Source organism: Dromiciops gliroides, chromosome 2, assembly GCF_019393635.1.
Source record: "Dromiciops gliroides isolate mDroGli1 chromosome 2, mDroGli1.pri, whole genome shotgun sequence".
NCBI classification, from domain to species: domain Eukaryota; kingdom Metazoa; phylum Chordata; class Mammalia; order Microbiotheria; family Microbiotheriidae; genus Dromiciops; species Dromiciops gliroides.
The window spans coordinates 11,745,165-11,757,744 of NC_057862.1; the positions used below are offsets into that span (position 1 = coordinate 11,745,165).

The 12,580-nt window shown below is 44.6% G+C and overlaps 1 protein-coding gene across 2 annotated transcripts in view; it reads right to left on the minus strand.

Annotated features, from left to right (window-relative positions):
- Nucleotides 1–1,695: 1,695 nt before the first annotated feature.
- FAS (Fas cell surface death receptor) overlaps nt 1,696–12,580 on the minus strand; it is a 39,780-nt gene continuing 28,895 nt past the window's right edge. For both annotated transcript variants that reach the window (XM_043981143.1, XM_043981142.1), the window contains 4 exons: nt 9,858–9,882; nt 8,516–8,565; nt 5,617–5,641; nt 1,696–3,089 (listed from right to left, as the gene is read on the minus strand). In XM_043981143.1, the coding sequence (XP_043837078.1) occupies nt 2,749–3,089; nt 5,617–5,641; nt 8,516–8,565; nt 9,858–9,882 (441 nt within the window). In that variant the 3' untranslated portion in view covers nt 1,696–2,748. The remainder of the gene's footprint in view (nt 3,090–5,616; nt 5,642–8,515; nt 8,566–9,857; nt 9,883–12,580) is intronic.

A 12,580-nucleotide genomic window follows, 5' to 3' on the forward strand; every position in this document is an offset into this window, starting at 1 on the left:
CTGAATCTGGGAAACACAACTGCAGGCTTTCCTTTGGTTGGGGGTCCAGTAGGCTGCTGAAAGACTTCATAGGTTCAAAGTGATAAAACTGTAGGTTCTCTTTTGGTCTGAACTTTGCTCAGCTATGGGCTAAGGATTGAATATGAAGTCTCCTTTGGGGGCTATTCAGCTACTGCTCCTATGGAATGTGGTTATAGGTCAGATCTAGCTGCAGATCCCTTCCTCAGTCCACTGGATCCTCAGTCCAATTCAGCAGTCAGAAGGACACAATTGTTGGCCAGCTCTTGTTCCTGGGAAAATGACTCACTGGGTTTTCTATCACTATGCCATGCAGCACTCTTCCTAGATCGTTGCTAAAGTTGCTGCAGGAGAGAACTCAGGGGTACTGCTTCCTTCTGCTTCTCTATCTTGGCCAATCTGCTTGGGGTCCTGTCTTTGTACGTCCTACATTCTGATCAGGAGGGAGGTGCTGCTTTAATGAATCCAGGAAAGGTAGTTCAAAGTGGGTGGAAAGGTAGCCTGGTTCTGGAATTAGAATGGTGGGCATCTATAAGTCTATCTATAAGGTCTATCAGCGATCCAAGTTGTTTGCCTCCCCAACTGAAAATAAAAGTAGGTTACCAGATGAAGTAGGTCAATGCCTCCCCACTTTTCTTTGGACATTTAACCTGTCATAGAAGGCAATCTTGGCCTGATTTTGCAGTAGGTGGGAATCCCACCATGCGGTTAAAACACAAAAAAATATGCAGAAACTTCTGCAAAGGTGATTCCACTCACCATCAGTATGTGGAATGTACACACACTTATAGACAACACGAAATCCAATACACCTAAAAGATGAACAGTTTTTGTGAGGGAACTCAGCAGGTATTGCATCCAAATAGCAGACCTGAGCGAAACAGGGCTGGCAAATGAAGGCCAGCTTGCTGAAGTTGGAGCCGGGTACACATTTTTCTGGAGTAGTGGCAGTAAAGGGGAGCGTAAGTTTTACCATCAAAATTAATCCAGTCAACAAGCTTGTGTGTCTCCCAAAAGGAGTGAATGGCAGGCTCATGACAATGTGATTGCTGTTTGTAGGAAAGTGTCATGCCACCATCATCAGTGCTTGTGCTCCTACCAGGACAAATCCTGATGAGGTCAAAGAAAAATGTTATGAAGACCTGGAGACCCTTCTTATCGACATGCCAAAAGAGGATAAACATATTTTTGGGTGACTTTAATACCAGACATGGCAGGGAGTCCTTGAGAGGAATGAAGTTGGAAACAGCAACAGCAATGGGCACTTACTATTGAATACTTGTGCATCTCATGACCTTCTTATCACCTAAATGCAATGGAGCAGCTAGGTGGTGCAGTGGATAGAGCACTGCCCTTGAAGTTGTGAGGACCTGAGTTCAAATCTCACCTCAGACACTTACTAACTATATGACCTGGGCAAATCACTTAACCCCAATTGCCTTAAACATCCGGGGCCACCTCCAGTCATCCTGATGTATATCTTGCTATTGGACCCATCTGACTTTGGAGCAGAGAGTGAAGCTAGTGACCTTGCACAGCCCTCCCTGACTTAAATCCAATTTAGTGCAACTCATGACACCACCTCAGTGATCCCCTTCGAGACTGAAGGACCAACAACAATGAACAAAACAACAGATTATAAGGAGAAGAGACAGCAAGAGTGAGGAAGGCACCAAGTGGTACAAAGCACTGGATTTATTATAGGCTTATCTTCTCCAAGCTAAATATTTGCATTCAACAAAAGCTGTGGCCTCAAGGCAAAACAACAACCAGAAGACTTAATGTCAACAGATTACCAACACATAGTTAGCAACAGTGGAGCAGAAAAGGAGTGGGCAGTTTTTAGAGATTTGGTGTATAGCTGAATTTGCTCATCTGGGTCAGAACACTCATAAACATCGAGACTGGTTTGATAAAAAGGATGGGGAAATTCAGAAACTGTTAAATGAAAAATGAGAACTCCACAGGTTTTACCAGCAGGCTTTCCATCCCTAAGAAGGCAGCTTCTAACTCCATCAAAAGTAAAGTACAAACAAAGCTTAGAGGGATGCAGGATTCTTGGCTCAGGTAGAAGGCAGGTGAAATTCAGTTTTATCCTGACGGTAACATTCCAAAGTGCTTTTATGATGACCTAACGGCTATTTATGGGATAAAACCCTTTAGTGTATCTCAAGTACTCAGTGCTGATGGAGCCACATTAATCAGTGATAAGGGCACAATCCCGGAGAGATGATGTTCTCAACCGGTCATCATCAATTGATGCTGAAGTCATTGACTGCTTACCTCAGGTTCAAGTCAACCTCTCTGTAGCTGAACTTCCAATGGAAGAAGAGGTTTTGAATGCCATTAGGCTCCTTTCCTGTGGCAAAACACCTGGTGCTGATTCTATTCCAGCTAATATTTACAAGGTTGGGGGTCCACTGCTCATACAAAAGCTGACTGAAAATTTTCAGGTTATATGGCAAGAGGAGGTTATCCCCCAGGAGTCCAAGGATGCTTCCATTGTCCATCTCTATATAGGTAAAGGAAATAGATTGTCCTGTGGCAATCACAAAGGGGTCTCTTAGTCACTGCCAGCAAGATTCTTGCCAGAGACCTCCTTAAGAGGCTGACCCTTCACCCACCTGATTTACACAGGTATATTTGGATATACTCCTATATAAATATAGCCTAACAGAAGACAAATTATTCTTGACGTCGGATTTTACTACCCCCATCCTCCAAAGACTTCTAAGTGGAGGCCATGCCTTGGTTGTATACGACGCTGGAGTTTCCATTTTCCAGTTCAGCCTGTGAGCCGACACTGATGGTTTCCTGCAGTCTTTCAGCCACAACACGCAGTCCTATCTCCTCAAGGCCCAGGATGAGCTGTTTGTAGGCCCCCTTCTTCCCATGCCTCTCATACCATTTTTTGAGCAGCTGGATTTTCTGTTCATCTGCGTCGTTGATATAATCGTGCTTGACTTGGTCTATTGTGACATTGTCTATGCCCTTCCTCCGGACAAATTTTCTAACCTGTTCTAGTTCCATTTCATCAGCAATATTTGCAATGTAGTCTCTCAAGTCGATATCTGAAAAGAAGAAATAAACAGAAACAGAAAATAGTCCATGAGAAGAGTGATTCCTGAAACATGCCTCTTCTCTTTTCTTCAGGGGCACAAAGGGTGAAGTTTGTGCAACTTTTAGTTCTGTCAACATGGGATCAGAGCTGTGGGGCTGGGAGAGACTTCCAAGGTCATCGAGGCCAGGAGTTCTCACCCCGGGGTCTGCATGTCTTTATTTCAGCACACTTGGTCTCCCCTAAAATCCTACATAGTTCATCTTATGCATTTAACAACATGATTCTGAGCAGGGGGCCTGAAACTTGACAAGACTGCTAAAGGGGTCAGGACACAAAAGTGCCCAAGGGTTCCTGATGTAGTCCAACCTTTCCTCATTTTACACAGAGGGAAACTGAGGCCCAGGAACTAGATTGTTCTGTCCACAACCAGGTGGCCCCAAGAGCCAGAGAGAAGAGAAAGGCTCCCTCCCTTCGACCCCTGTGATCCCCGTCCCCCCAGGGGAGGAAAAAGGAATTCTTTAATTTCTACAGAAGCCTGCAGAAGATGTTTGGACCCCTTCTCAGAATCATGTTTTTAAATGCATAAAACACACAGGATTACAAGGAAACCAATTAAACTGAAATATAGTTATCAAAATAATAAAAAAAAACAGAGAACAGTTACCACCACCAAGTTTGCAGACCCCAGGTTAAGAACTCCCATTTTAGCGCATGAAGGGGCTGCCAAGTACAACCCCCACATCTTAGTTGAAGAAGCCGAGGCTCAGAGAGTTTAAGTGACTTGTCCAAGATCACACAGACAAGAAGCATCTGAAAATGACCTTTGGAACCCAGGTCTTCCCAACCCCAAGTCTGGTGCCCTCTGTCTTGGACCAGCTACTCCTTCCTCTGTAAAACTACTGCTCCCCGACCTCCTCCACTTTGAACCTGATCAGCAACAGCGTCCAGTGGATGGAAAACTTGCCTGGGAGTAAGGAAGACCTGGGTTTAGATCCTATCTCTGCCACAAGCTAGCTGCTTGACAATGGACAAGTCACTTCATCTCCCAATGTCCTTGGAAAGTTTCGGATCTGTAGTGGGGCTGAAAGGTGCAGAGGGTTCCATCCTGGGAATTCTCCAGGTAGAGGAAATCAGATCCGGATGCAAATGCACTTCTTGATAGAGTCCTGGATTAGACTTACCTGTGGGGACACTTCCTTCCCCCTTCTCCCAACTGCAGACTGTAAGCCCGGTGAGGGCAGGAACTGCGTCTCATATATAAACGTAACTCTTTGGTGTTCTGCACATAGGAGGGGCTTATGCATGATCTTGGTCTGGTTATTATCTGAACTGGTATGGTCTAGTTTTGAGATGGTGCTATACTGCAAGGGGCTCTGGAGTCTTCTTTCTGACTGCCCAAGATGATGCCTTTTGAGGAGGGCTAAGTCAGGGTGGCCATGGGATGGGAAACAACTTCTAGGATTTTTTTTTTGCTAGGGTCCTATGAAAGGTGGGATCTGCTGGGGGAAGCACAGGGGGAAGGGTGGGGCAGATAGCTGTACCCTGATCAAAGATCAAGGAACAACTCGATGACAATGATAGCTATCTAAAAGGAGAAGGAATTGCCTTGGTAAGTAATGAGTCCCCCATCACTGGAAGTATTCAAAGAGGCTGGGGGATCATTGCCCAGGAGGAGGACCAAAGGATTTAGAGCCAGAAGGGAACCAAGAGGTCAGGAACTGAATCAAAGAGAAGGCAAGGATGAAGGATTTTCCAGGTCCCTACTGCCTCCTCCCAGTTACATCCAGATGCACAATGGGCATTACTGGGTTGGGAAGACCCGAGTTCAAATTCAGCTTCAGTTTCATGCTTAGTAGCTATGTGACCTTGGGCAAGTAATTTAACATCTGTGTGCCTCATTTTCCTCAAATGTAAAATGGAGATAGTAATAGGACCCCACCCCCACACCCCTCACAGGGTTGTTATGAGGATCAAATGAGAAAACATTTGTTAAGCACTTAGCAGAGTTCCTGACACATGGGAGGTGCTTCATAAATACTTGTTTTCTTCCTTCCTTCCATTTATCTTGCTAAAGAAAAATATGAGAATTTAATGAGACTATTTGCACTAATTGTACTTTAGTCTTAGTCTCAGGATCTCAGAGCCAGAGGGTATCCCAGCAGTGATGGGATCTTAGGCTTAGAGAAGGGACCTCAGAGGTCATCAAAATCCAACCTGCTCCTTTTACAAAGGAGGAAACCGAGGCACAAGAAGGTTAAGTGATTTGCCCAAGGTCACAAAGCTACTAAGTGTCTGAGATGGGATTTGAAACCTAATTCCAGCAAGTTTCTGGACCAGTATAGTCTGCACAAGAATCTTCTTTTAACATTTGTTTTTCCTTTATAATGCTGTCATTTCAATTCAACAAATAATTACTTAGCAGTTACTTGGTGCACACCATTATTTTTTCATGAGCACGACACTAAATGCAGTAGAATTAGGGAGAAGGCAAAAATTCGGAAATCTATCACTCCTGGGAGAATAGACTAATACCTTACCTGGATAACTCAGAGGAATGTTTCCCTGTGGGAAAAAGAAGGGAGTGAGAACAAATGTATTTTGTACCACTGGAGAATTTTACAAGCTGGACAGGCTCTTAAAAGTCATTCTACTTGATAGCCCTTGACGTCCTTCTTCTACACACGGTCCCCAAAAGATGGTCACCAGATCATTTGTGGGCTTGGCCATCTTGCCACTTGTCTGAACTATCTTGCCACCAGCAGCACTACTCCCTAATTTCTCCTCTCCTGGATGAGCACCTTTTGTGCTGGCCCCCACAGTCCGTGTCTCAGTCTTTGAGGGAGTTAGTCTATTCAATGTTGGAACTTTCATCTTGGGGCTGAACCATCTTGCTAGCTGCTCCTGGGACTGGTTCCTTTTTAAACTTTTATCCCCACTACTTAATATAATGCCTGGTGACTAGTAAGTACTTGAGAAAACCTTTCTAAAAACAAGCAAACAAACCATTAATTCATTAATTGACCCGAATATTCAACACTTTCATGACTGACTTGGATAGATGCATTTTTGTCAAATTTTCAAACCCAAACCTTGGGGGCATGGCTAAGAAATGGAATAACAGAATTAGGATCCCAAAAGGATTCAGCCAGCTAGAATGATAGACTCAATCTGAGAAATTCAATTGGGATAAATGTAGGGTTCTGTACTTAGGTGATAAAAACCAAGATCACAAGTAAAGGATGAGGGAAGTGTAGCTTGACAGCTGTTTGCATACAAAAAGTTTGGGAATGTTGGTGTGCTGCAAGCTTAATGAATCAAAATGTTGACATCTTGACTTAAAGTTAGTGCCACTCTAAGCCAAATTAATAGAGGTATTGGTGCCCAGAGCAAGGGACCTGACAGTCCAGTCTTCTACCATGCTCAGGCCATGTGTGGAGTGTCACGTTCAATTTGGGCATGGCCTTTTAGAAAGGACACTGAGATTGGTATCAGAAGGTCCCCAGAACAGGACGATCACAGTGTAGTCACCTGAGGTTCTGTTGAGAAAATGAGGATGTTCATGAGGGAGGAAGGAAGACTTAGGGGAGGAAGGTTTTCAAGATGGATCAGACTTGTTCCCAAAGGACAGAACCAGGAAGTGAGTGGATGTTGCCAAGAGAGATTCAGTCATGACATAAGGAAAACTTTCCTAACTATCAAAGCCTACCCAAAGGCTCCAAGCAGATACTGCATGAGCAGCATAGTGGAGTGGGGATTCTTGGTCAGGTATGGCTTGGACTCAATGCCCTTGTTGTAGCCCTGAGAGTCTAGGATTCTGCTCTACCTAACAAAAAGACTTTCAAACAAAATCTGAAAGAATACACAATGGCATGTCCTGTCTTCAATTCTCCGTATCCTCTCCTATTTAATTCCATAATAACTATATACTTAGTTTCATTCTTAAAAGACCTACACAGGTCACCTAGTTTGGGTCACCGTTTAAAGACAGTCTTGGCATAACTGATGGTGAGACACACACACACACACACACACACACACACACACACACACACACACACACACACACACACACACACCCTTCTAAACTTGTCTCTATCTGAGCCTGATAGATTATTTAACTTTCTTACATTTTCCTTGGAGAACAGAGCCAAACTATGGCCCAGTTCAACCCTGTGTTAACCTTGGTGGCTCTACTCTATTCCAAGATAACTGGACCATAGATTTAGCGATGGAAGGACCCCTCAAAGTCATCTCAAAAAACTCCCTCAATTTACAGATAAAGAGACTAAGTGGTTAAGATCACTCAAATAAGCCAGGATTAGAACCCAGGCTTCTGACTCTAAGTCCAATGTTGCTTCCACTGTACTGGGTGGCTGCCCTAAACTGGACCCATAATCCTAACCTGCCATTTTGAAAACATCTGGGTGACAAGGGGCCCCGGGAAAGAGCCAAGGCTCAGTTACCTTGATCCCAGAAAAAGAACTTGGAGCCTGGGCAAAGCCAATGCCTGGTGGGAAGCATTCTTTGCATATGTAGGACTAAGCACTGTTTTTAATCCTGTCCAAGAACTTTCCCCATCCCCAATGAGGGAGGTCCTCAGGCAGGCAACTGAGGCCCCACAATTTTTCTAAAGCCCTGATAGAGAGTAAAGAATGTTGCAGCTGGAGTCAGGAGACCATATGTCGATGCAAAATGTGGCCACAGCAGGTACTTCTTCTCCACAGGCCTTTATACTTGGAAGGATCTACCAGAACCCATAATTCATCGACAGAGCCTCCAAGAACCCAGGGTCCCCTCTGTACTGTGATGTGGCATCAAAGAGGATTTTGTGTTGTCAACCTCAATATGGGGTGCTGGACTTGGGAGTCAGAGGAAGCTGTCTTTGAAACACCTCTCTGATGCTTGCTGTCTTTGTGACCTTGAGGAACTCACATAATCTCTCTGTGCCTCAGCTTCCCCCTCTGTAAAAGGGATGGGGCTGGACTCCATGACATCTTCCATTGAGATAAGGCCCCTGAAGCCATTGTCCCTTCTACTTTCAGTACCTGATCACTAAAATCAAGGGACTGCCCAGCACACCTTGACATTATTTCTACAACCTCTCAACCCCATTTCCTGAGACCTTTTCTGCAATATGAAACTCCTTCTCTGTCCTGGCATGTGCTTTCTCCAACCACCTTCAGAGTGCCCCACTCTTGTTTTGTGGCCTGAGAAGTCTTTTACCTCACTAGTAATGGAGAAAACAGAATGGTCCCAGTGGATGGCCATCCAATGATAAGGTCTTGTCCATATGTTAAGTGTTATACCACACTGGGAAGCCAGTTGCTTCATGGCTAGCATCTGGTCCCTCGGGTCTGTTGTGGGCTCATCCATTTCCCTTTGAAAGGTGTGAGGACCGGTCCCATCCACTGCCCTTTAACAATGGTTAATACCTACCAAATGGTTCGCTTCAAGGGTGGCATTATCTGTGTGATTTCTTTTCCAGCCTGAAATGGCAAAACAACAGCAGAGTGAGTCCTCTCCCAGATAGACCAAAGCAAGAGGCAGCAGGGCCCTTGAAAAGCATCCCTTCCAACCCCACCCACTCCTAGTGTCACAGAGGACAAAGATCCAGACAAGAAGAGAGGAGAGCTTTCCCACAGAGGATGGGGGTGGGGGGCCATTCATTGGGGAGCCCAAGGTAATGGAGCTTTCCACAGCATCTCCAAATATGCTTGATTCTAAAGTGCCTAACTCTCCCCAGCAAGTCTTATTGCTGGCCTGGATTCTTCTCTGTCATCTCATCACTGGCCTAATCTAAAGGTGCCTCTTAACCTGTCACACCATCTCAGGATATTTCCAAATACTCTTATGTGGGACACTGTCATTCTTCATTTGCACCCATCCATCCATCCACCCTCCCACCCATCGTCCATATAGGACAGTGTAGTCCAATGTGAAGTTGATAGGGTGCTGGACATGGGTCAGGAAGATCTAGATTCAAATCCTGCCTCTAGCACTTACTAGCTGTCTGACCTTCAGCCAAATGTTCTCTTTCTCTGAGCCCACGTATTCTCAACCATAAATTCAGATGCCTTCTGAGGCCTCTTCTATCTCTCCATAAACCTAAGATCCTACAATCCTATAAAATTCCTGCCTTAGGGGGCAGCTAGGTGGTGCAGTGGATAGAGTACCGGCCCTGGAGTCAGGAGGACCTGAGTTCAAATCCGGCCTCAGACACTTAACACTTACTAGCTGTGTGACCCTAGGCAAGTCACTTAATCCCAATTGCCTCACTAACAAAAAAAAAATTCCTGCCTTAGGGGGTATCTAGGTGGCACAGTGGATAAAACACTAGTCCTGGATTCAGGAGGACCTGAGTTCAAATCCAGCCTTAGACACTTGACACTTACTAGCTTTGTGACCTTGGACAAGTCACTTAATCTTCATTGCCCAGCATTAAAAAAAAATCCAACCTGCTCCTTTTACAAAGGAGGAAACCGAGGCACAAGAAGGTTAAGTGATTTGCCCAAGGTCACAAAGCTACTAAGTGTCTGAGATGGGATTTGAAACCTAATTCCAGCAAGTTTCTGGACCAGTATAGTCTGCACAAGAATCTTCTTTCAATATTTGTTTTTCCTTTATAATACTGTCATTTCAATTCAACAAATAATTACTTAGCAGCTACTTGGTGCACACCATTATTTTTTCATGAGCACGACACTAAATGCAGTAGAATTAGGGAGAAGGCAAAAATTCGGAAATCTATCACTCCTGGGAGAATAGACTAATACCTTACCTGGATAACTCAGAGGAATGTTTTCCTGTGGGAAAAAGAAGGGAGTGAGAACAAATGTATTTTGTACCACTGGAGAATTTTACAAGCTGGACAGGCTCTTAAAAGTCATTCTACTTGATAGCCCTTGACGTCCTTCTTCTACACACGGTCCCCAAAAGATGGTCACCAGATCATTTGTGGGCTTGGCCATCTTGCCACTTGTCTGAACTATCTTGCCACCAGCAGCACTACTCCCTAATTTCTCCTCTCCTGGATGAGCACCTTTTGTGCTGGCCCCCACAGTCCGTGTCTCAGTCTTTGAGGGAGTTAGTCTATTCAATGTTGGAAATTTCATCTTGGGGCTGAACCATCTTGCTTGGTCAGTGAGTGAAATCAAGTTACCGTCACCATTCTCAGCTGGTGCTGAGACCATGCTTCACATCTCATCCAGATACTTACATACTGGCCCATGTTACATTTCTTGCTGTCTGCTTCCATCCCTCCCACTTCCCACCTCATGTTCTGGGGCAGTAATCAGAATACCAACAGTTCTAGAAAGGGTATGTCCATTGATTGGTCTATGGATCAAGCCACCATCCTTGTGCTGATAGCCCTGGGACACCGCTTACCTCTGTGAATCACCTTTCCTATTAGAATATAAGCTTCTTGGGGGAAGGGACTGGTTCCTTTTTAAACTTTTATCCCCACTACTTAATATAATGCCTGGTGACTAGTAAGTACTTGAGAAAACCTTTCTAAAAACAAGCAAACAAACCATTAATTCATTAATTGACCCGAATATTCAACACTTTCATGACTGACTTGGATAGATGCATTTTTGTCAAATTTTCAAACCCAAACCTTGGGGGCATGGCTAAGAAATGGAATAACAGAATTAGGATCCCAAAAGGATTCAGCCAGCTAGAATGATAGACTCAATCTGAGAAATTCAATTGGGATAAATGTAGGGTTCTGTACTTAGGTGATAAAAACCAAGATCACAAGTAAAGGATGAGGGAAGTGTAGCTTGACAGCTGTTTGCATACAAAAAGTTTGGGAATGTTGGTGTGCTGCAAGCTTAATGAATCAAAATGTTGACATCTTGACTTAAAGTTAGTGCCACTCTAAGCCAAATTAATAGAGGTATTGGTGCCCAGAGCAAGGGACCTGACAGTCCAGTCTTCTACCATGCTCAGGCCATGTGTGGAGTGTCACGTTCAATTTGGGCATGGCCTTTTAGAAAGGACACTGAGATTGGTATCAGAAGGTCCCCAGAACAGGACGATCACAGTGTAGTCACCTGAGGTTCTGTTGAGAAAATGAGGATGTTCATGAGGGAGGAAGGAAGACTTAGGGGAGGAAGGTTTTCAAGATGGATCAGACTTGTTCCCAAAGGACAGAACCAGGAAGTGAGTGGATGTTGCCAAGAGAGATTCAGTCATGACATAAGGAAAACTTTCCTAACTATCAAAGCCTACCCAAAGGCTCCAAGCAGATACTGCATGAGCAGCATAGTGGAGTGGGGATTCTTGGTCAGGTATGGCTTGGACTCAATGCCCTTGTTGTAGCCCTGAGAGTCTAGGATTCTGCTCTACCTAACAAAAAGACTTTCAAACAAAATCTGAAAGAATACACAATGGCATGTCCTGTCTTCAATTCTCCGTATCCTCTCCTATTTAATTCCATAATAACTATATACTTAGTTTCATTCTTAAAAGACCTACACAGGTCACCTAGTTTGGGTCACCGTTTAAAGACAGTCTTGGCATAACTGATGGTGAGACACACACACACACACACACACACACACACACACACACACACACACACACACACCCTTCTAAACTTGTCTCTATCTGAGCCTGATAGATTATTTAACTTTCTTACATTTTCCTTGGAGAACAGAGCCAAACTATGGCCCAGTTCAACCCTGTGTTAACCTTGGTGGCTCTACTCTATTCCAAGATAACTGGACCATAGATTTAGCGATGGAAGGACCCCTCAAAGTCATCTCAAAAAACTCCCTCAATTTACAGATAAAGAGACTAAGTGGTTAAGATCACTCAAATAAGCCAGGATTAGAACCCAGGCTTCTGACTCTAAGTCCAATGTTGCTTCCACTGTACTGGGTGGCTGCCCTAAACTGGACCCATAATCCTAACCTGCCATTTTGAAAACATCTGGGTGACAAGGGGCCCCGGGAAAGAGCCAAGGCTCAGTTACCTTGATCCCAGAAAAAGAACTTGGAGCCTGGGCAAAGCCAATGCCTGGTGGGAAGCATTCTTTGCATATGTAGGACTAAGCACTGTTTTTAATCCTGTCCAAGAACTTTCCCCATCCCCAATGAGGGAGGTCCTCAGGCAGGCAACTGAGGCCCCACAATTTTTCTAAAGCCCTGATAGAGAGTAAAGAATGTTGCAGCTGGAGTCAGGAGACCATATGTCGATGCAAAATGTGGCCACAGCAGGTACTTCTTTCTCCACAGGCCTTTATACTTGGAAGGATCTACCAGAACCCATAATTCATCGACAGAGCCTCCAAGAACCCAGGGTCCCCTCTGTACTGTGATGTGGCATCAAAGAGGATTTTGTGTTGTCAACCTCAATATGGGGTGCTGGACTTGGGAGTCAGAGGAAGCTGTCTTTGAAACACCTCTCTGACGCTTGCTGTCTTTGTGACCTTGAGGAACTCACATAATCTCTCGATGCCTCAGCTTCCCCCTCTGTAAAAGGGATGGGGCTGGA